Source organism: Solea solea, chromosome 8 (assembly GCF_958295425.1).
Source record: "Solea solea chromosome 8, fSolSol10.1, whole genome shotgun sequence".
Lineage (NCBI taxonomy): Eukaryota > Metazoa > Chordata > Actinopteri > Pleuronectiformes > Soleidae > Solea > Solea solea.
The window spans coordinates 2,464,893-2,484,881 of NC_081141.1; the positions used below are offsets into that span (position 1 = coordinate 2,464,893).

The following is a 19,989-nucleotide window of genomic DNA, read 5'->3' on the forward strand; positions in this document are numbered from 1 at the left end:
CACATGTTCACTATCGGCCCTATAATATGTCAGTGTAACAACTCTAACTAGTTTATAAATACTGTAAAACACTTGAAATTAAAGTTTTCTGCAGAGATATCCAGTTTTCAAACCTGGCAAATACAATATGTTTGTGTAATCCTGTGATTCTTATAATTATTTTAATTATTTTAAGAAGGTCAACAGCTTTATATGCATAATCAATACTCACTTTTGTCTTTTAGAGGAGTGGAAGGATTGGGAAAGAAGAGTCAAATGTCCAAACGCCTGCTGCCAAACTCGCCGGAGGCTTCAATTCAAACACAAAAAAACATTATTTTGTTATTGATGTAGATATTTCCACATCAATACAGCACTTACACACAAATACACACAAAACTTGATACAGAATCATGCTATGAAATATCACAATATTTTTACCTGAGTATGTGGTGTAACATCCATTTCATGACCATTTATGTGTTATATAACGGTAAAATATTCATGAAAAAGCTAAGAATCAATACAAATGATTAACGTCTGTTTAAAATCTGAGTTTTTTTTGGATATCAGCTCTGATCCATGCGTCAAAAAGCATGTAGGAATACCAGGAAATAAATAAGAATAAAGAATCCAAAGCGAATGATTGGGTTAGCACCGTCTGCTTGGTCATTTCCTCCAATCTCCCTGAGCAACAGGGGATCATAGCGGCGACACGCAGACCAGGTGTGACAGCCCGTCTCCACCGGGCTCGCACCGCTCTCTCACCAGCCTCAGAACCCAGTTCTGATTCCAGGAGGCTCAAAGAAAAGGCCGAGGATCGTCTTCAGACGTCATTTCGCCCGTCTTTTAATGATTTGTGACCCTTTTTGTGGACGGCGAAATCGCGAAACCACGCACCCATAACTTCTCACTTAATCTGTATTACTCTCATCACAACAGAGCAAGCCACTCTATCAGTAAATGCTAATCTCCTAATTAACAAGCTAATTAGGCAATTACAGCTCTGCAGAAGGATGCCTAAATGAAATATGACAACACAGTCACTCTGTACGGCACCTGTGGGTCTCTTCAGATGTCACGACGAGGAGCATGATGACAAAGTGTCGCCTCCGCACTCATAGGTGCTTATTCCTCCGCCTCGCTTAGCTTGTTTGCAAAAAATAGTGTCATTTAATTTAACCCGCGCGGAAACTGCACTCAATTCTTTTCACCTTTGAGCTCCTTTATGATTTTTTTTTTTAGAGTGTGGCTGTAGCGCGCGCGCGTGTAAACTGTAAACACGGATTTGTGAACAAGTCGCACGCGTCGCGAGTGTCTCTCAGTGAGGAGCTGTCACACGCGGAAATGAATTATGTTGACATATGGCTGAAAACAACGGTGAATGGGCCCGCTATGCTATGCAATGAAGAATCATGCACTGCAACAGAGGAGAGGAGCCCGAGCTGTACCTTTGAGCCCTTTCTGACAGGTATGTAGTGTGACTTGACAGCTCAGTATTCCAATGATAAATGCAGTAGTCCTGGGACTCCCATTCACTAAACTCAAGAGTGTGTTGCTCCAGTGCTTCAAGGTCAAACCAATGAGCAGAAAACCACACACACACACTGCTAAAGACAATTTGGCCTTTTTTTTTTCAACATCTTAAGTTCTTTTGATATTCACATTTCTGACTTCACTTTGGTATGTGTTCATTTTAATACACAATCAAATCTGATTTAAAATGCATTATTATTCGTTTTAACTGATAACCACGATCTCACGCAGAGCCGGGCTACTTCCCTCCGGTCCGTCCCTTTTCCCAGTCCCCCACCACAACAAGGGGAACGCGGAACCAACATTGCATTACACTAAGAAAACAAAAGACTAAAAGTGATAATAAAACATTATAGACTAAATAACGTAATTAATAAAATTAACAATACAACACAATAAAACGATAACATGTAATATAATAAAAAATATGCTAATGGTGACAACATAAATGCCATACTTAAAGGGTGAAGTTCTCCTGACTCAAGTCAAATGATCAGATAGAACACTTTTTATTTTTTTTTTAAGTAATGACTCACTATATTTTGACTTCAGTTGAACTTCTTCAAGAGAAAAGTTTCTTCCCGTTTCCTGTCACTGACTCACGACAGTGATTCACTTCCTAACGCCCGTGATCTAGCACTCGAACGCCGGTCGCTAAGAAACATGTTATTTTAAGCTCAATTTTTTTTTTTTTTTTACAGTTCACTTTGGAATAATAGGTTTGTTATCAACTGTGGAGCTTGCGACAATCCGTAAGCGCTGACACGTTCAGGAGCATTTTTAACAGTGCAAAAAAAAAACAACCTTCAACAGCAGCAGCAGCAGATCCGAAATGTTCCCTCAAGTTTGGCATCAAGGCCTCAAAAACTCCCCTCCTCTGTCTTTTACCCCTGCACTGTAACATTACTCCACACACACACACGTTACAAATCCACTGTCTAAATGCTTATTGTAGAGGAGCACAGTATATTTGCTGCCTTGCATCCACCTCAACAACTTGTCTGCTGCCATAGCAACTGCGGAGGGAGCACGGAGCAGCGCCGCCTCGCTTTGTGCAATGGATGTCACTCGTAGCAACGACCAATCAGAAGTTGCCATCCCTTTTGTAGCAGCAGTGTGAAGATGGAGGGATGGAGGCGGGGGTGGGTGGGGAGTGGGTGGGCCTTCGACATCATGCATCTGCCAGTAATAGGACACGCGCGTCGTCAGTCTCCGTCACTCTGGCCTGTGATTGGTCGAGCCGCTTTACTTTGCAATAATATAAACATGTCTGCTGTGCGGGCTGAGCTCGAGCCCAGGCTTAGCGGGGACCGTGCACACACTCTCCACATCAAACTGTATAAAAACTCTCATTATGCATCGGTCTGTGTTGTAGCGGGGGTTCAATCTTTATCACTGCTTTTCAGGGAGAATATGCACATAGCTGCACGTGCACGCGCGAGGGGACGAGGACACGCCGCCGCCGCCGCCGCAAGAAAGAGAGAGGAGACACTCTGCTGCGCTTTCATCAATATAATCACCATTCTAACTACTAGCTTTTAACATTTTGTTTTTCCGTGTTCAGGCGAGAAGTGACAGGGATTTAGACCCCTCCTCTGCAGGGCGGAGCGTGCATTTTCATCCCGTATTTTGTCTTTTTTCTTTCTTTTTCCTCCTCCTCCTCCTCCTCCTCTCCTACCCCTGTTCCCCGCTCTGACACGTCTGCACTGAGTGAGTGGCATTGGCACACTGTCAATCGCTCACCAACCGCTGCCATCAAACAACATAAAACACACACAGGCAAGAGGCTGGAGCTCATAAATTTCAGCAGGGCAAGATCTGGGTTTTTTTGCGCATCGCCTTCACACGGCGCTGTATCCTAATTAATTTTATTCTCGCTGTTGTTTTGGGGTTTGTTTGTTTTTTTTTGGTAAAACAAACAAACAAAAAAAAAGCAACTTTTTTTTGTACATTTCATATTTTTATATTCTCATATGCAGCAGAGTGTGTGTGTGTTTTTTCTGGAGTCATTTCTGCACATTTATAGTTGGCAACACCTGCAAGCCTAATATTTTTTTTACATTTTTTTTCTTATTTTTCTTCTTTTGATTTGTTTCCACATTGGATATTTTTGTCGCCGCAGCTCCACCGGGAGGATTTGGACATTTTATTGGAGAGGAAATGCGACGGGGATCCCGCGAAGAGCGCAAATAAATGAGAGATCACCGAGGAGCGTTTCTGTCTACACCAGCCGTCACATCCCAGGGAGAAGACAGATTGGCATGAGGATTCGTGCGGGAGACGATGGACCGTCAATTTTGACAAAGAAGTTTTAATAAGAAGATAAAAAAACAACAACAACAACAACAACAGATTTATGCATTTTTCTACAAACACTGCCGCGCGCTTTGGCACTTTGGACCGCGCGTAAACAAGCGAGAGGACGGCGAGAACTTGGACACCAGATTTACGCTTTGAGACGTCACTGCTCGTCTTTATTTTGAAAATAATAATAATAAGAAAAAAAAGAAAAAGCAATCGCCGTGTGTTCTCTGCAATTCGCTCGAGAAGCCCACAGCAGTGCATCCCTCCAGTCTGCGGCACATGTTGTAGCCGATTTCGTATATGAGTTTTTCAATTTGCGTGGCTCAGTGCACAGACTCTTTAGCGGCTACTATGGACGATCAAGCCCGGATCATGCAGTCGATCGGCGGGGTCAGTCTGTCCGGCCACTCGGTACAAGGAGGCATGGCACTGCCGCCTCCGCATGGACACGACGGGACGGACGGAGACGGAAGAAAGCAAGACATTGGTGACATTCTCCATCAAATAATGACCATAACTGATCAGAGTCTGGACGAGGCGCAAGCAAAGTTGGTTGATTTATATGTTTTATTAACTTCGCCCCGTGCGCAAAAAAAAAAAAAAACCGCTGAACGCATCACTGTTGAGTTGTGGCCCCGATTTTTTTGCTTAACTGCCCCGTGTGTGACAATAGACTGGAGTGGGTTTAATGATAATCTCACACCGAGGTGCATTTTACTGCCTCGCAGAGCTTTAACGCGCGAGGAACTTGTCACTGAGCAGTTTCATTTGTGAGGTCATGTGCAAAAAAAAAGTTTGTGTGCACACATGTCCTGCAGTCCATGTCCAAAACAACAGGGAAATGAATGGAAATGCTTCATTATTTATATATTATGTATTAATAATTGGCCATTCAGGTAGTTTAAATGATGATTTACTGTAATAACTTGTGAGAGAGAGTCATAACACAGTGACAATGCCCTCCTATCGATATTGACAGTGAATGTCTGACGTGCGACTGATCAATGAACTTATTTCAGTATTTTATCTTGTCTCATACTGAAACAGGAAACATGGACTGAACTGTCACAGAATGAAACCAGCACTCTTCAGCGTTCTCTGTGAAATCAAAGAAAAGACAGGTAAGGTCTTTGTTTACAAGGAAACCTTTCGTTGTTGTTATTATTATTATTTTTTATTAGGATTATTATGACGTCGGAGGAACAGTGTAACAGCAACTCAGACATTTTAACCCCCCACTGATGTGATGGCAGCCTGCATCCAGGTTACAGGGGGACCCCTGCCCAAATGAATCAATCACTTTTTTTTAAATATGTCATTGTGCCACACAGAAACAGCACCGTTGTGACAGCACAGGGAGAGTTTCTTCTATTTGCCTCCATCTGAAGATGCTCTTATTTGATCACTGCTTGGATTTAAACACACACACACACACACACAGCGTTCACCCTCACTACTACTATCCTGGCACCGAGCAGGATGGGGAAATCCCGCAGCATATGTTCTACATAACTGAGACCCCACACACACACACACACACACAATTCATGCTTTATAAACTCACAACAATTTCCACATTTGAAGGCAGCCGTGCTCTCGGGTGAAGAACTGCCGCGCGCTCCAAGAAAATAACAAAAACTGGATTATAGGAAATATTTTTACATTTGTTTTAAAAAGATTTTTACGAGCAGCAACATACTAGTGTTTTTATGCCTTTACAGCTCAAAGTTATAGAATATTTAGTGATAAACTGCCTTTTTTAATTAATTAATGACCAAACACACACATAAATGACTGTTTCCTTTTAACATCTTTATTACGCCTCACCGTCTGCGATGGTGCTCCTCTCCAAACCAGATGCTCCTTAAGTAAACAAGTGGTCGTTACTATTTATTTTTCAAGTGGCGTGTGTGTGTGTGTGTATGAAGGAAGTGGTGTGTGTGTGTTTTTATTTTAGTACAATTTACCAAACCTGAAGCTTTGTCACATGTGTGACCTTCGTGCAGTTTATTATGAAGATATTGGTCCGGGGCGGAGGGGAGGGGGGGGGGTTAGATCATAAACCGTTTTATGAACTTCCCCAACACAGTTCAGGAGCAGACACACACACAGACACACACACTGTTTGTCGACTTCAGACCGTGAGAGTTAGAAAAGAGAATGAAGATGCATTTTCAAACGTCGCACAAGAGCCCAGATTTAGTGATTTTCTATGCACTCGAATTTTATTCTCTAACTTCTTAAAAAAAAAACAGTTAATTCTTCACCATTGTCGTCTTTTTGTCGAGATTGTGTAAAAAGCTCTGGTTTAAATTTGATTTTGATGAAAGGCATAGAATAAAAAACAGTCAATTTAAAAACCTCCCCAAAAAATGAACATGCTTGTGAACAGGAGAGGTGTGTGTGTGTGTGTGTGTGCATGGTTAACCTGTGGTTTAGAGTCACAGCCTCTCCCTCTTAGCCACTGACAGAGCTCAGCTGGTCTGGTGGCCTTGTTGACCGCTCTGTTTTCACACACACACACACACTTTTCTCTGGCCCTTTCATGTGCGTTCAGAGTCGTCGCTGCACGCTCTCCCCACAGTGAGATCCACCGTTTGCCCGAGAGAAAACGACTTTTTAATAATAAATTGTGTGTGCACGCGTTAACACTTGACGCTGAAACTAAATCAAAGTGGTGAGAACGACCCTCGCCTTGATTTCCACGGTTGTGTGAAGTGAAAAAAGAGATTTCTGAAGACTTCTCAGAGAGTTTATTGCACTTTTTCTTTTTCTTTTTAAACATTTCGGGCATTGCTAATGCCCTGGAAGTATTAATTCACTTTGATATGCTAATTAGAGAGCATTGTGCAAGAAATGACATTAAGTGGCAGCATGAAGTCATTTGCCTGTCACTGAAGTGAGTGTTTTTTTTAAGCTTTTTCCTGCTCCTGAATGTTGATCAGGTAAATGTGAGAAGTGATACTGTGGAACGGTTAAAAAAAATTATGTCCTTTTAGGACAAAGGATGCGTTCAGAGCCTTTTTTTTTTACCTGCAGGAAAAGACAATGAATGCATTGAGGGGAAAACGGCCTGTGCTTCGGATGAGTTTTGCAGTCCTTGTGTCTCTGTGCCGGGTTGGTTTTTATCCTGCTGACTACTCCCTTGTCGTGCTCTCACGCTTGGAAGAGAGACTCAAAAAGCAGCAGCAGCAGCAGCGGCAGCAGCAGCAGGAGCGGGAGCGGCAGGAATAACAAAGGTGAAAGATTACCTCCATATGGTATTTCTGAGCAGGAAAAAGAGAGGTTCTGTAGCAGGACTCGTCTTTGATGTGAGGTTTAATCAATAGAAAGAGATTACAGAAAACTATTACAGGCTAAATCACAGAGTGCCACAGAGAGGCTTAGCCCCCTCGCCACAGCTCTCTTAGCTGCATGGCGCTCCTTTTGGCTGCATATTGACTTGTTGTTGTCCTGACCTTTGACTCGTCAGGTTCAGAAAAGGGGGGGGCGGCGGCGCTGGAGAGGCAGGGGAGGGGAGGGAGGGTGAGAATCTGTGGCAGATTCATGCTGATAAATGCCCTGATCCAGTGTTTCCAGAGCACTGGATTAAGGAGGATCGGCTCTCCTGCGTTATTTGCAGCGATCAGCCGGGAAAGAGTGCGTTAACTAAATACATTTCAGGACGAGGCTTGTAATTAACCACATGCAAGGCTGACTAAGAGCATTACCTGGAGTAAATAGAGTTAAGACTGAGGAGGTAAACATTTTTCTGGAATCTGCAGGGAATTTCCGACGCTCCTTGACAAAGTTAATGAGCCGTCTTATTCCAAAAGGGACATTATTACTATAATAACAATAACAATAATAATAATAACAATTATGATCGTTTGCTAAAATACACAGAATCTATTTTTTTCCACCTTTCCTCCGTGTGCTGAGAGAGCTCCAGGAAATACATGAGAGGATAGAGAGGCTATTCAGCAAGAGAGACAATTGACTTTGGCTGCTTTTTGTTCCACAGAGCCACAGTGCAGCGGCTGCACTGACTAGATAGTGTCGAGGCGAATGGCTCGCGCACAGCTGGGTGCCTCACTGGCTCAATGGCAGGGCCACTGGTGCTTCCTCCTCTAAAGCGTGTGTGTGTGTGTGTGTGTGTGTGTGGGGGGGGGGGGAACCAGGCAAGACGCGGTTATTATCTAAGTGGATCCCCAAAAAAAATCCCCTCCAAACGAGAGCCAGACAAAGAGCAGAGGGGAAGAAAACAAAGGCTGTACATATCAGTTTCATTTTAAAAACTCTGCGTCTTCTATCTGAACGTGCAACAACAAATTCAGTGCTGTCCCTCCATCTGCACACATGAGCACCCATCTTGCCCGTGTCACCCCCCCCCCCCACGTCCCTCGAAGCGTTTTCCGCGGGCCCCGTGCGCGATCAACAGCTCATAATTGTTTTTTTTTTCTTGCACATACGTTATGCAAATGACTTTTTATGGCAACTGGCATAACAATTAGCAACCTCCAACAATATTTTAGTAGGTTAATTGCGAAAAAAAAATTCTGAATCGTACATGGGAGTTGTTAATTAGGCATGACAGAGGTGGTGAAATAGTTATCTTCAGGCGGTGGCAGCCAGCAGTGGCTGCTTTGGATGCAAAGAGGAAAGGATTGATTGAAACGAGGCTGTTTCTCTTTCTGGGGCTTCTGCTTGTCGCCGCTTCAGTTTGTCAAAACCTGAAGAGGAAGCGTCTCACGTGATCACCTAACGCTGCCTGCGTCACTGTGACGCCGCTGCTGTCGACACTGTCAAAGACCTTTGACCTTTGACACACAGTTCAAGCACTGGGGGGAAAAAAAGGCCACTCCAAAAATAAGCAAAAAAAAGAAACCAATACAAGCTATTAAGAAAATTCTCTTGGTGAGATTTCTTGAAATAAGACAATTATATTGAAGCCTTAGAAGATAAGCTTTAAATTACCTGGGAAAACTTATTTTTAACCATACTTTACGAGTATTGGGATGTTTTGTGTCTCGTAATAAGCATAATTTTTTTGTTTTAAGTGTATTTAACTAATTTTTACTTCTATAATTGTGACACTGGTCTAGATTAAAGTCCAACACCTACTTGAAGTGAGATTAGAAACTGGCATTCTGAAGTTAGCAGCCCTGACGTGTTGACCATGCAGTTTTGAATAAAGCAGATTTGTGAAGTCTATGTCTTGACACGAGACGATTCGTCTTTTACAAATAACACAGCAGCTTAAAAACCTTCTGACATTGTTTCGTCTGAGCTGGGACTCAAAACAAGACGTTTTCAAGACGCACCTTTATCTCACTTAAATCTCACTCTTTAGGTGATTTTGTCTCATATGGAGTGTGATAAAAAAAAATAATTGCTTTAAATGACACTTTTATATTTTACACTTTTGGTCAAAATGACAAATAACACAAACAGAATAATTCGTCATGTATTTTACACAATAATATCACAATTGCTTGATTATTACTTTTGAACTAGAGTGAACTAGGGTCAACTTGCACCTATATTCCTTTCCAGTGAATAAATAAATAGATAAATAAATCAATGGATCCTTCTTCTTCCTTTAATATGATAGATATGATATGTTCCCCTGTGTCGTGATGTCAGCCGTGTCACTCAGTGGCTGAGTCTTCCTGTATCTTAACTCCACCAGAGCCAGTTATTAGTGTAAAAAGGGTTACAGTGAAAGAGTGGTGCAAAAAAGCAAGTCCTCTCTCAGTAATGACTCGGCTATTTATAGGTCTCTATTTCATTAGCTCTAGTGTTTCAGGGAAGAGTTTCCCTCCTGGGACAATAGACACCGTGATGTTCATTTACTCTGGACGACTAAGTGACCTATCATCTGTGAGGCCACGAGCCCTGAAAACAATCCCGCCACTGTCACCGCGGCGTCTGACTTTTGCTTATGCGACCGTTTCTGTATTTAATCTATGTGTGTGTGTGTGTGTGTGGCAGACGTTGGCGAGTGTAAACATTTGAAATCTCACTTGTGACACACTTTTCTTTTTCTTTACACACGATTGTTTCCCTCAAAACAGGTAAAAAAAAGAAAAATAGCCTTTTCCCCTCATTTGCGAGCCGGAAAATGAAGCCCCTTCTCCCCCCCCCCCCCCCCCCCCATTGTTCCATACGCCATTGTTCCACATGTTTTATACATTACAATGATGTATCGGAGGCAGAAATGGGGAAAAGACTGCAATGCAATGAAATTTTAATCAGCGTCTTCTGCTGCTTTAATAAGGCAAATAATTCTCATTGGCTGCCGCGTTAAGATTTCTAATATTTAATTCATAACAAACCTTGCATTATTCCGCTTTAGCCCTGAGACAAGCTCCACACTGCTGCTGCTGCTGCTGCTGATGCTGCTGCTGATGCTGCTGCTGATGCTGCTGCTGCTGATGCCCCCGAAACAAAAGTCAGTTGTAGCATAACACGATCACAATGCTGGTACTGTGTGTGAAATTAAACATGTATTTAAAATCATTTTGGAATGGCTCCGTGTGTGTGGGGTTGTTTGGTCACGAGTCAGCCTGACTGCTCTCTAAACACGCACTCTATTTTCTTAAGTCCTTGAAGTTCATTTTTGTGTCTGAAGTAATGGAAAGATGGCGAGGGGCCAGCAGCGAGACGCTGGCTCATGTTACAGCGGGGCCCCTGTTTCCCTCTCTCGGTGAAATGGCTTAATTGGTGTCAGAGCCCCAGGGATGAAGGCCTCTCGCTCTGACACACAGCCACGCGGGGCCCTGTGTTCCCTCAAAACCAGGAGGAACCGGGGGCCTGGCGGTCTGCTGGTGAATGAGCACTAAGCTGGGGCCACAACAATACCATATGATGTTTGGGATGACAGGAATTAATATGCACTTGCTGCCCGAAAGCGGTGATTAATGGTGGTGAGCGGGGGGAACGCTGTTCCTCCTTTTGGCTCGTCTTTTGATCGGGATTGAAAAGAGAGGCTGGTTTCTCCTCTCTGTCGAGAGTGGAGGTCACTCAGAGTACATTACTGCTATTCTTCTCCTCGAGCAGGAGGAGCTCGTGATGGATTCACTCACATACCTCCACACTTTTTTGCAAAGACGATACTCGCGGATGCATTTTTTAATCCTCCGAATGAACACGGAAGTTTGTGTTCATTCGGAGTTTTTTAATCCACAGATTATTGATTCAGAGGCGAAAACGTTGTGAACAAAATGGTGCCGAGATAATGATCTGTATCTGTTGTGTCCTGCGAGGAGACACATGAATATTTAATCGTGTCTACTAAGAGAGATCCCCAGACCCCTTGTGTTCATATCTTACTTTCTCTAATGCGTTTCCACCCTAAGCCCAGGTACGTCCCTCTTATAGTAATGGAGAATTAAAGTGCACATTAAAATCATATAAATCGCCACGTAAGGGATTTTCCGAGGACATTTGTCTCGGTCGGAAAATCCAAATGGCAAGTTTTGACAACGGGACGCTGTGCTGACGCGGCGCGTTTGGCTCCTCAAATAAGCATTTCCTCCGTCGGCGTGATTGATACGTATTAAGCGTCACAGCGCTCGGGGAGAGATGGTGCAGCTGCAAAGGATATGAGTTTTAAACAGTGAATGAGTCCCCCCCCCCTCCCCTCCTCATATTGATCTATTTGTGTTGGCGGAGTGGCAGGTGCTACGCGGAGACTGTGTCAGCTTTGATTGTTTGTGTCAGTGATCCGCGCCGACACTGAGCTCTCTCACTCTTCGTCACCGCTTGTGTTGCCTCTTGAAGAAGAGGAGAAATATTCAGAATTCTCGTTGACGTGCACGATTGTGGGACATCACCCCCCCCCCCCCCCCCCAGGATTGTCCCAAATGTTGTTTTGAGCTTTTTATTTTTAAGTACAATTATGCAAAGCGTTCCTTCATCAGCTGCTGAGGGACTGGCGACGGTAATTCCTCTCCTCCAAACATGCAAGATTAGCTCTTAACCTGTGTGTGTGTGTGTGTGCACTCGCAGGCGCGGGGCCCCCCCGGTTGGGCTCTGCGGTGAAGGTGAGGCGCACAGTGCTCGGAGCCTCTGTAAGTATGCAGAGCACGGCGGGACTCTCGCGGGTGCTGAAGGAGAGCATGGAGTGGCAGAGTTAATTTATTTAATGACTGAGCGTCTTATATCTCCCCAGCCCTGATTAGAATCCATGCTTGATGAGGGAAGCGATACAGGGGCGTGCACAGCCCTGGGCCCTAGCATGGTTTTCCTTTCATCCACTGTCTATTTCTCCATCTCTCAATAAAGAAAGAAAAGAAGGGAAAGACTTTTATATCTTACAATATTTTGTGATTGTTGCACACTGACAGGCTGATTAAATATGTGTGTGCGCGGCGTGATAAAGCTCTGTGAACGTGGGAAAGCCAAACAGAGTGTGTCACAAAACCGTGACCTTCCTCTTTGCCAGCGTGTCTCTCGCTGAGCCAAAGCGCTGCCCTGTAGATGTGGGCTTGGCTGAGGGAGGGAATACAAACACACAGAATGGACCGACACTGGAAAGGGGGGGGGGGGGGGGGGGGGGGGGTGAAGTAATGAAATACTTCTTGGAGCTATCATGACTGAGAAGGTGAGGGAGGGAAGGCGAGAGTGCCGGCGATCCTCCCTCGGCTTCTAACATCTCCACGCGCCGTCATCACTAATGCCGCGGCAGCCTCGCAAACCACAAATGATTTCTTCAGGCGTCGCTGTCAAGTGTTATTCAAATAACACCCGGCCTCACATTTGAATAACAGCCGACATTTTGAATTAATTAATCAGACAAGATAGTCTGGGCCTTTTCTCATTAGTCTACAGGTCAGGCTGGGGAAGATGTATGCGCCGGTGATGATATACTTGTCTTTAATCGTGATTTATGGAGATTCCGGATTGTACTCGATTTGTCAAAGAGCCTGGTGGCAGAAAAATAGCTCCGTGCATATTTCATTACCTAATCTGCGATGTGTCCCCGCGATGCTCAAAGATACAGTCGTTGTTGTTTAGATGCACAGGAAGCGCCTTTTAAATTCACTCTTCTTGAGTGAAGAGGTTTCACGCACACGCACGCGCGCTCATTTAATCTCGTTTCTTAGACCTCTCTCATTTTACTTTTCCTATGCAATTAAGCGAGGGCTGTAAATTATAACTGTGCCGTACTTTAATTATCACGGTGTGTAAAAATAGAGTTCCTGTCTTTGAGAGGATTTCATTAACTTACTCAATATTCCCCGTCAGCTCAGGATTGCTTCAGCTTAATATGCTAGTGCGTTATTTACTAAAATGTTATTTACATTTAGAAAAAAATAGAATATTAAGCGTTAAGTTTACACATACACTGACAAAAAACCTCAGAGGTATAAATGTGCTAACAACACAGCGTCACCTGCTTCATACAGTATTAAATATTAATGAACATATGCAGTATTTTTATCTTTTTTTTACACACACACACAGGTTTTAATTAGTGTGTGTATGTGTGTGTGTGTGTCAGCAGAGCTCTACGCGCCGTTGCCATTCGGGCGAGCGCGGCCCACACAAACCGCACCAACACCAGTGTGACAAAACATTCAAATAAATTGCTGTCAATGCTGCCGGAGGAGAAAAAAAAACACCAAGTGCAGCGATTTCTATCTGACGTGTGGAAGACCCAGACATGCAGTCCTGACAAGTAACGCCAGTGAGCACCTGTGAGAGACGGGCCCATAAAAACCAGGATCCGCGCCATAACAACACCCATCATTACTACTTGATATTATTACTCTTCTTTCAAGAGAGGTGTGTTTTGAGGCTTATTTGTGTCACTTCCTGTTTCCAGTTGAAATTGCATCATAAAGTCTGATGGCTCACGGAAAACAAAGTCCAAGGTTAGGACGTGTACTTGTTTATTTCTTATTATTTCACAGTCTGTACTCTGCCGCACGTGTCGCGGCGATTAAAGCTGAATAATTGTAAAAGTTCCACCTGCAGCATTAATCCACCTGATGACAGTGATGGACTTTATTCCCACTGTTGCGTGTGGCAACACAGGCAGGCGTAAATACTGCCAGCGCTTCGCTTATTATCTACCGAGTCTACAAAATTGACTCCGTAATTCTTAAATCCAATTGAGGAGCATTAAAAAGCGCTCTTTTTACAAACTCCCAGACAAAGGACTCACTGTGGAACGCGCCATCCATTCTCTACTGTATTGTTATTTTCCTCCCTTATAGGTTACTAATGAGGAATCGGCCCTCATTATGATTTTTAGGATGAGAGAGGAAAGCTTTTAATTAATGATATGTAAATGGTTCTGAATTGATTATGTTAGAATATCAAGAGAGATGGGTAGAAGCTGTGGTGTAATATATTTTAATTAAGAATTAATTAAAAATGATGGCAATTTTATAGAGGCTCCCAGAAAAGAGAAGAATTTATTCTCTGTCACAAGTAAATCAGTCCTTGATTAAATAAACAGACACGTGCTGTATTAATGGAAGACTTATATTTATACTTTGCCAGGAAGAATTATCTTGATTATTTAAAAAAAGAAATAAATAAATAAATAAATCAGTGCGGCGTGTCAGTGGTCGACCACAAGCCGGGTTCTCCGGGGTTAACGGTGATTTATCTCATTCCTAATTCATGAGATCCCCCCCTGGTCTGTGTTGGGAGGATCAATAAAGCCGTGTTTCCTTTTTGAATTTGGTGTCCACTATTAGATTTGCGGCGTGGAACGCGATTATAAGGAAGACGTGAATGTGCGTTTTTATCACGAGTGGCAAGTGTACGTGCCCCCGCCCCCCCCCAAAAGATATCAATCTGTTTATGAGCGAAAAAGATTCGTGTGGAGAAACCTGAGTTGTGAGTGGAGACGTGGGCCCTAGTTAACCTTTTTAATTGCGATCTGTTTCTTTTCATTCATTCATTCATTCTTCAGGGCGGAGGAAAACAGGAAGAACGGGGTGCGTCGCTATTAAAGGGAAAGAGGTCTTTGTTTTTTTGTTTTTTTTTCCTGCAAACAGTGGCGTGCATGCTCCGTGCTAAACTCCGCGATCAATGCCACAGAGGCTGCTATCACAGCACTCGTAGCAGGCGTAGCTCGGGGGAGGGGGAGGGGAGGGGAGGGGAGGCGCGGGGGTCCCTGGTGGTTCATTTTGATTGGAGCGCTGGAGTTTTGTGTTGAAAGGCGAGGGAGAGACAGGCTGTTGGAAGCAAATCCCCCCGGATCAGTTAGAGCTCTGCAACAAAAACACCTTGATATTCCTGGGAACATTTGCTTTGCAGAAGAAGAGGGCATTTAAATAAACGGTCAGCGAGAGGAAGACATTCCTGAAGGTGTGTGTGTTCAAAGAAAGCTTAAAATATATTCTTTTTTTAAACGAAATGTTTTAAATTTACAGTGCTAACCAATCTGTAAGGGCAGCAGGGAGGATGTGCTGCTTGAGATGTGGGGAGTTATGGGTTATTAGTACGAGTCCCGCCCCCCCATACCAGGTCACATGTAAAGGCTTAGAGGTATCATGAAGCATCAAATACGCACGGGCGCGTCAGACACACAGATATACACGTGTGACGTGCAGGGGGACATGCGCTCGCCGACGTGTGCGTGCATGCATGCATACACACCGTGCATGTGCGCCCGACGGTTGGCAGAGCATCTTCTTTTTGACACCCCGCAACTAGTTGCAATACATCACTGTCAGGATCGCTTTCCTCCACCTCTCCACATTTGTGCGTTAGTTATCCGCGGAGGCCTCCGTCAGGAAAGTTTGAGCGGTCTTGACACGCAGCTCCCCCGGCGTGAACAGAGAAAGGTGAGGCGGCACCAGGGTGTGTGTGTGTGTGTGTGTCATCCTCGGCTGCACCCAACAGCATCCTAGTGCGGAGAGAAGTGACGGCTTAACGTCTAAATATTACGCCACGGTTAATTCCAGCAAGTGACACGTGACGCCACATAAGTAAACATCCCTGCGTTTTATCTTCACGTTATTTATGAAATGAATTCCAGGGAATGACATAATAAAAAGCCCCGGCTGAGGTTTATTTCGTTTGGGGCCTCTTGTGGTGATTGTATGTGCTTGTGTAATTGACACTGAAGAGGAAGTGAGGCCACTGTGCATCCTGTGTGAGGCTCAGTGCAGAGACAGGGAGAGTGACTCTGCTAGTGGCGAGCACCAGCAGCTCTGGCCACGACTGAGAGAAGGTGGCTGGGAGTGTGTGTGTGTGTGTGTGTGTGTGGGGGGGGGTCAGCGTCTGAACTGGCTGATGGGAGCCAGAACATGAAACAATGCCGGGGGAACGTCTGGTGGGTTCGCTGCACAGAATTACAAGCGAGGGAGCAGGCCTGCTGAGGCAATTACAGCTTAATGGGGTCATTTGGAAGGCAATTGCCAGGGGTTAATGTAGTATGGAGAGATGAGGTGAGATTGAAGTGAAATTTTTGGCTCGAAAATGTGTTCAAATGAAAAGGGGAGCAGGCAGACACGTCGCACAGCGACGGGGTGGGAGGTTGATCGGGGGGGGAACTGGAATACAGGCTTTCAACTGCCACACAGAGAGACGCGAGGCCTGGCTGCTGACGCACAGGTGCCTTCCTCTCGCGGCGTCTTCATCGCCTTGACAACAGCTCCAGTGTTGGCCCTTGCCTCTGCAAACCACGTCGTGTACGTAGACTGTGAAATAGCAAATGCAATGTGCCCAGAGTTGTGTCAGAGAAACTACAACAGATACCTTAGAGAGACGGGGGAAAAAGGGAAAATCATTATGCACTGTTGCCAGTTCATTACCGTAATTGCCCGACATAATCCAGTGCTGGAAGGGTGCAGTGGAGCTTTTGGGAAGGAGAGGCTTTGCCAGGACCTCCGAGCCTGGGTCTCGTCTCTCTGATCCCCTGATCTGTGGCACGCAGGCCGCTCATGCTCACGTTAAACTTTGATCAAAGCCAAACTTATTTAAGGTCAGCCATGGAAAATCCCCTGGGAGCGACTGACTGTGTGTGCACTGAAGCACACTGCGATGGAGGAAGTAGTACATGCTGCTGCTGCTGCTGCTGCTGCTGCCTGTGACCGTGCTGGATCACTGGAAAGCAGCAGCATTATCACCAGCCCTTTCTTGTCTTCAGCGTTTGTGCACAATTATGCTCAACAGTGGAACTTAAACATCGTCTGTGCGTGGAGATTCATTCAGAGTTGTTTTCTCTCTCTCTCTCTCTCTGCATGACCCTACTTTGTCTTTCTCCCTCTTTCTTCCTCTCTCTCTTGTTTTCTGTCATCGCCGTGGAGTCGACGCCCCCCCCGCTCCTCCCCTTCCCCTCTACGCGGGGTTTTTGGCCAAGAGCCGGCCACTTCACCGAGGCAGATTTTTCCCAGGCTCCCCAAAGGCTATTTTACAGTTTTCCCATTAGGTCTTCAGCCATTACCAATGTTCCAAATCATTTACAGAAGAATCTATTTACTTTATGTGGTAATGGATTCATTTGACATGGCCTGCTCTGCAGAAACTCAACATTTAACATGCACTTACCCCAAGTTGATTCTCAAACTGCATTCGCTGTGTTTATTTTCACGTGCTAAAGCAGCAGCTGTCTCACATTTTTCGGCTTGAAATCCCGCGCGGTGGCGACGGCGTGTCAGCGCTGCGGGGAAAAACAAGTGTGACGCAGCCCTGTTGTCATTTCAGAGTGACAAATAGACAGTGGCAGACCATCAGGGAGGGTGAGAGAGTGGAACGGTGTCGCTGACAAACTGCTGTGACCTTTGGGTGCTTTGGCCTCAGATATTGTGTTTTCCTCAGGTCAGCATCATCCCTGTCCGGCTGCACGCGTCACAATTTAATCGTCACGATCGCGCAACTTGAAGTCGATCCGGACGCATTTGCATTGACTCGGCATTGGGGGCGCTGCGCGTCATTTTACAATTGAAAATACTATTAGTCAGCCGTGCTAAATCATACTTAATTCTGAAACGGTCCGTAAAGCAAAGCCTCGACAAAAGAGAAAGCATAGCTCTGGAAACTACTGAGCCCTTCCCCTATTCCATGTCACCAAAGCATCCCATCAAAGCCTGCCTCCTTCCTGTTGTAAGGTAGAAGAAAAAAAAAAAGGAAAGAAAGAAAAAATCAATGCCGCAATCTTTTCTTTTTGCCTCCTCCAATCCGTAATTGAAATGGAAAATCAAATGAACGGCAAGCAGATAATTGTTTTATCAATATTCCCTGCCTGCCCTACAAGGGTCAGTGCAGAATGATCATGAGTCGGGGATATGACGAGGACAAAATGTGAAATTGAACAGCTAGGAGGCAATAAATCAGCCTTGACAACTAAGAGTGACCAGCATGTAGCTGCAGCAGGCAGCTCTCCCTTCAGAATTTGTCCTAAAGCTGTCGGCACTAAATGGGGGAATATTCATCTCATTATTGTTGCACTTAATATCGCTATCAAATATTATTCTTAGAGTCCAGACGTCGGAGTCAAGGTCACTCCGGCTATTATTGTTGTCATTGTTAAGCGTGTGATATTGAAAGTGTAATAGAGGGCAGAGCCACATGGTTTGGTGTGGGCTATGAGAAGAATGCGTTCAGTCATGTGTGCGTGTGTGTGTGTGCTGCTGCTGCTGCTGCTGCTGCTGATGCTGCTGCTGCTGCTTTTACACGACTGTTTACATGAGGTTCAAGCGGGTGACAAACAAATGTAGGGCAGAAACACCGCCAGCCTTCATCCTCCTCCTCATCATCATCAGCATCATCTCTGATACCCTACTGTGTCCAATAACAGACAGTGTGTGCACTTGTTTCACTGTCAAACATGTAGTGTAATGCCACGACTCAATTTTATTTATTAAATACGACAGGGGTGTCAAACTCATTTTTGTTCAGGGGCCTAATGTAGCACAATTTGATCTCAAGTGGGCCGAAATAGTAAAATAATAGCACAATAACTTATGACCAACAAGATCTCCTTTGTTTTTTCATCTTTGTTTTACATTTAATGAAGGATATTTTTACAAAACATGAAATCTCTTGAGAAATATAAGTGCAATTTCAACAATATCATGCCTAAATTTACTATTTACACATCACACTGGATCTATAAAGGCACAAACATTTAGTCACAGGTATCTGGAAGGGAACATTTTTGCATCTGACATTATGTTTAGATTGTAATTGTAGTGTGAATTTTTAACAAATTCATCCTGTGGGCCGGATTGGACTCTCATGCGGGCCAGTTCTGGCCCCCGGGCCGTATGTTTGACACCCCTGATATACGACATATATACTTTTGGTTTAGCCACCAAATGAAGCAGACCATAGTTAACTTGCACTGTGAGACTCTTTGCAGATGTAAATATGGAAAAAATATGTGTTACAGTGATGGTTTATAATGTGTAGTGTGTTGTAGTCCATTTTTGTGTACTGTTAGTGAACAATAAAGAGAGGGTATTCAGTCTGAGCATCCAAAGATGTAAGGGAGGCAAATCCTTGTGGACTGAGGTAAAAAAAAAAAAAACTAGTAAAAATATTAATTAATAACATTAATAACAGTTTTCGCTCGTCTGTAATCCACCGTTACACGTCTTCAAATAAACCCATCACGTCAGTTTTCCAAGTGTTGTCGAAAAAAGAAAAGTCCAGATAAAACAGTTGCCAGGAAATCGACATCCTAAATCAAACGACGTCCCTTCCCATCTGGCTCGTCCAGTCGCGAGGCATTGACAAAAATATGAAATTGATTTGGTTGAAGGGTGTTAAAGAGCCAACAGGAGAATGTCACAAACAATGAATGGTCACAGCTTGGAGGAAAATCAATGACAGAGGTTGAAGCCAGTCTGGAGTGCTACTTGGCAGCGTTACACTGTCCCTGAGAAAGAGCCGTCTTCTGGCTGTGCTTGTCTGATCACAAGGAGAACTTGATAGGAAGAAGGAGACAATGAAAGCGGGAATAAAGACATTGTTTGACTTTAATGTAGGCGGCGGGTGTATTGTATGAATGATCTGCTGTTTTAAATCGCAAATGCAGGATTGTAACGTATATAATCGCAACGACTCCTGTTGTCACAGGACAAAAGTCACAGTAAAAGCATTGCTTTAATCAACAGGTGAGAATAATGTGTTTTAAAGAATTTTACCGCGATCACTATCCTTCGGTAGGAGGGGAAAAAAAATGAATTGGCAGAGTGTCTTTCAAGTGGACAAAGTGAT

General features: G+C 44.2%; 1 protein-coding gene and 1 long non-coding RNA gene across 14 annotated transcripts in view; one reads left to right on the forward strand and one right to left on the reverse strand.

The window, feature by feature from the left end:
• Positions 1 to 208: 208 nt before the first annotated feature.
• The window catches only part of LOC131463742 (uncharacterized), a 131,887-nt gene continuing 112,106 nt past the window's right edge, over positions 209 to 19,989 (reverse strand). The window contains exon 4 of the long non-coding RNA XR_009241114.1: positions 209 to 289. This is a non-coding gene — a long non-coding RNA (uncharacterized LOC131463742). The remainder of the gene's footprint in view (positions 290 to 19,989) is intronic.
• pbx3b (pre-B-cell leukemia homeobox 3b) overlaps positions 3,954 to 19,989 on the forward strand; it is a 51,890-nt gene continuing 35,854 nt past the window's right edge. For 7 of the 13 annotated variants that reach the window (XM_058635719.1, XM_058635727.1, XM_058635724.1 and 4 more), the window contains exons 1-2: positions 3,954 to 4,367; positions 4,861 to 4,940. In XM_058635719.1, the coding sequence (XP_058491702.1) occupies positions 4,120 to 4,367; positions 4,861 to 4,940 (328 nt within the window). In that variant the 5' untranslated portion in view covers positions 3,954 to 4,119. The remainder of the gene's footprint in view (positions 4,368 to 4,860; positions 4,941 to 19,989) is intronic. The other 6 variants (XM_058635720.1, XM_058635728.1, XM_058635722.1 and 3 more) reach the window with 1 other exon arrangement.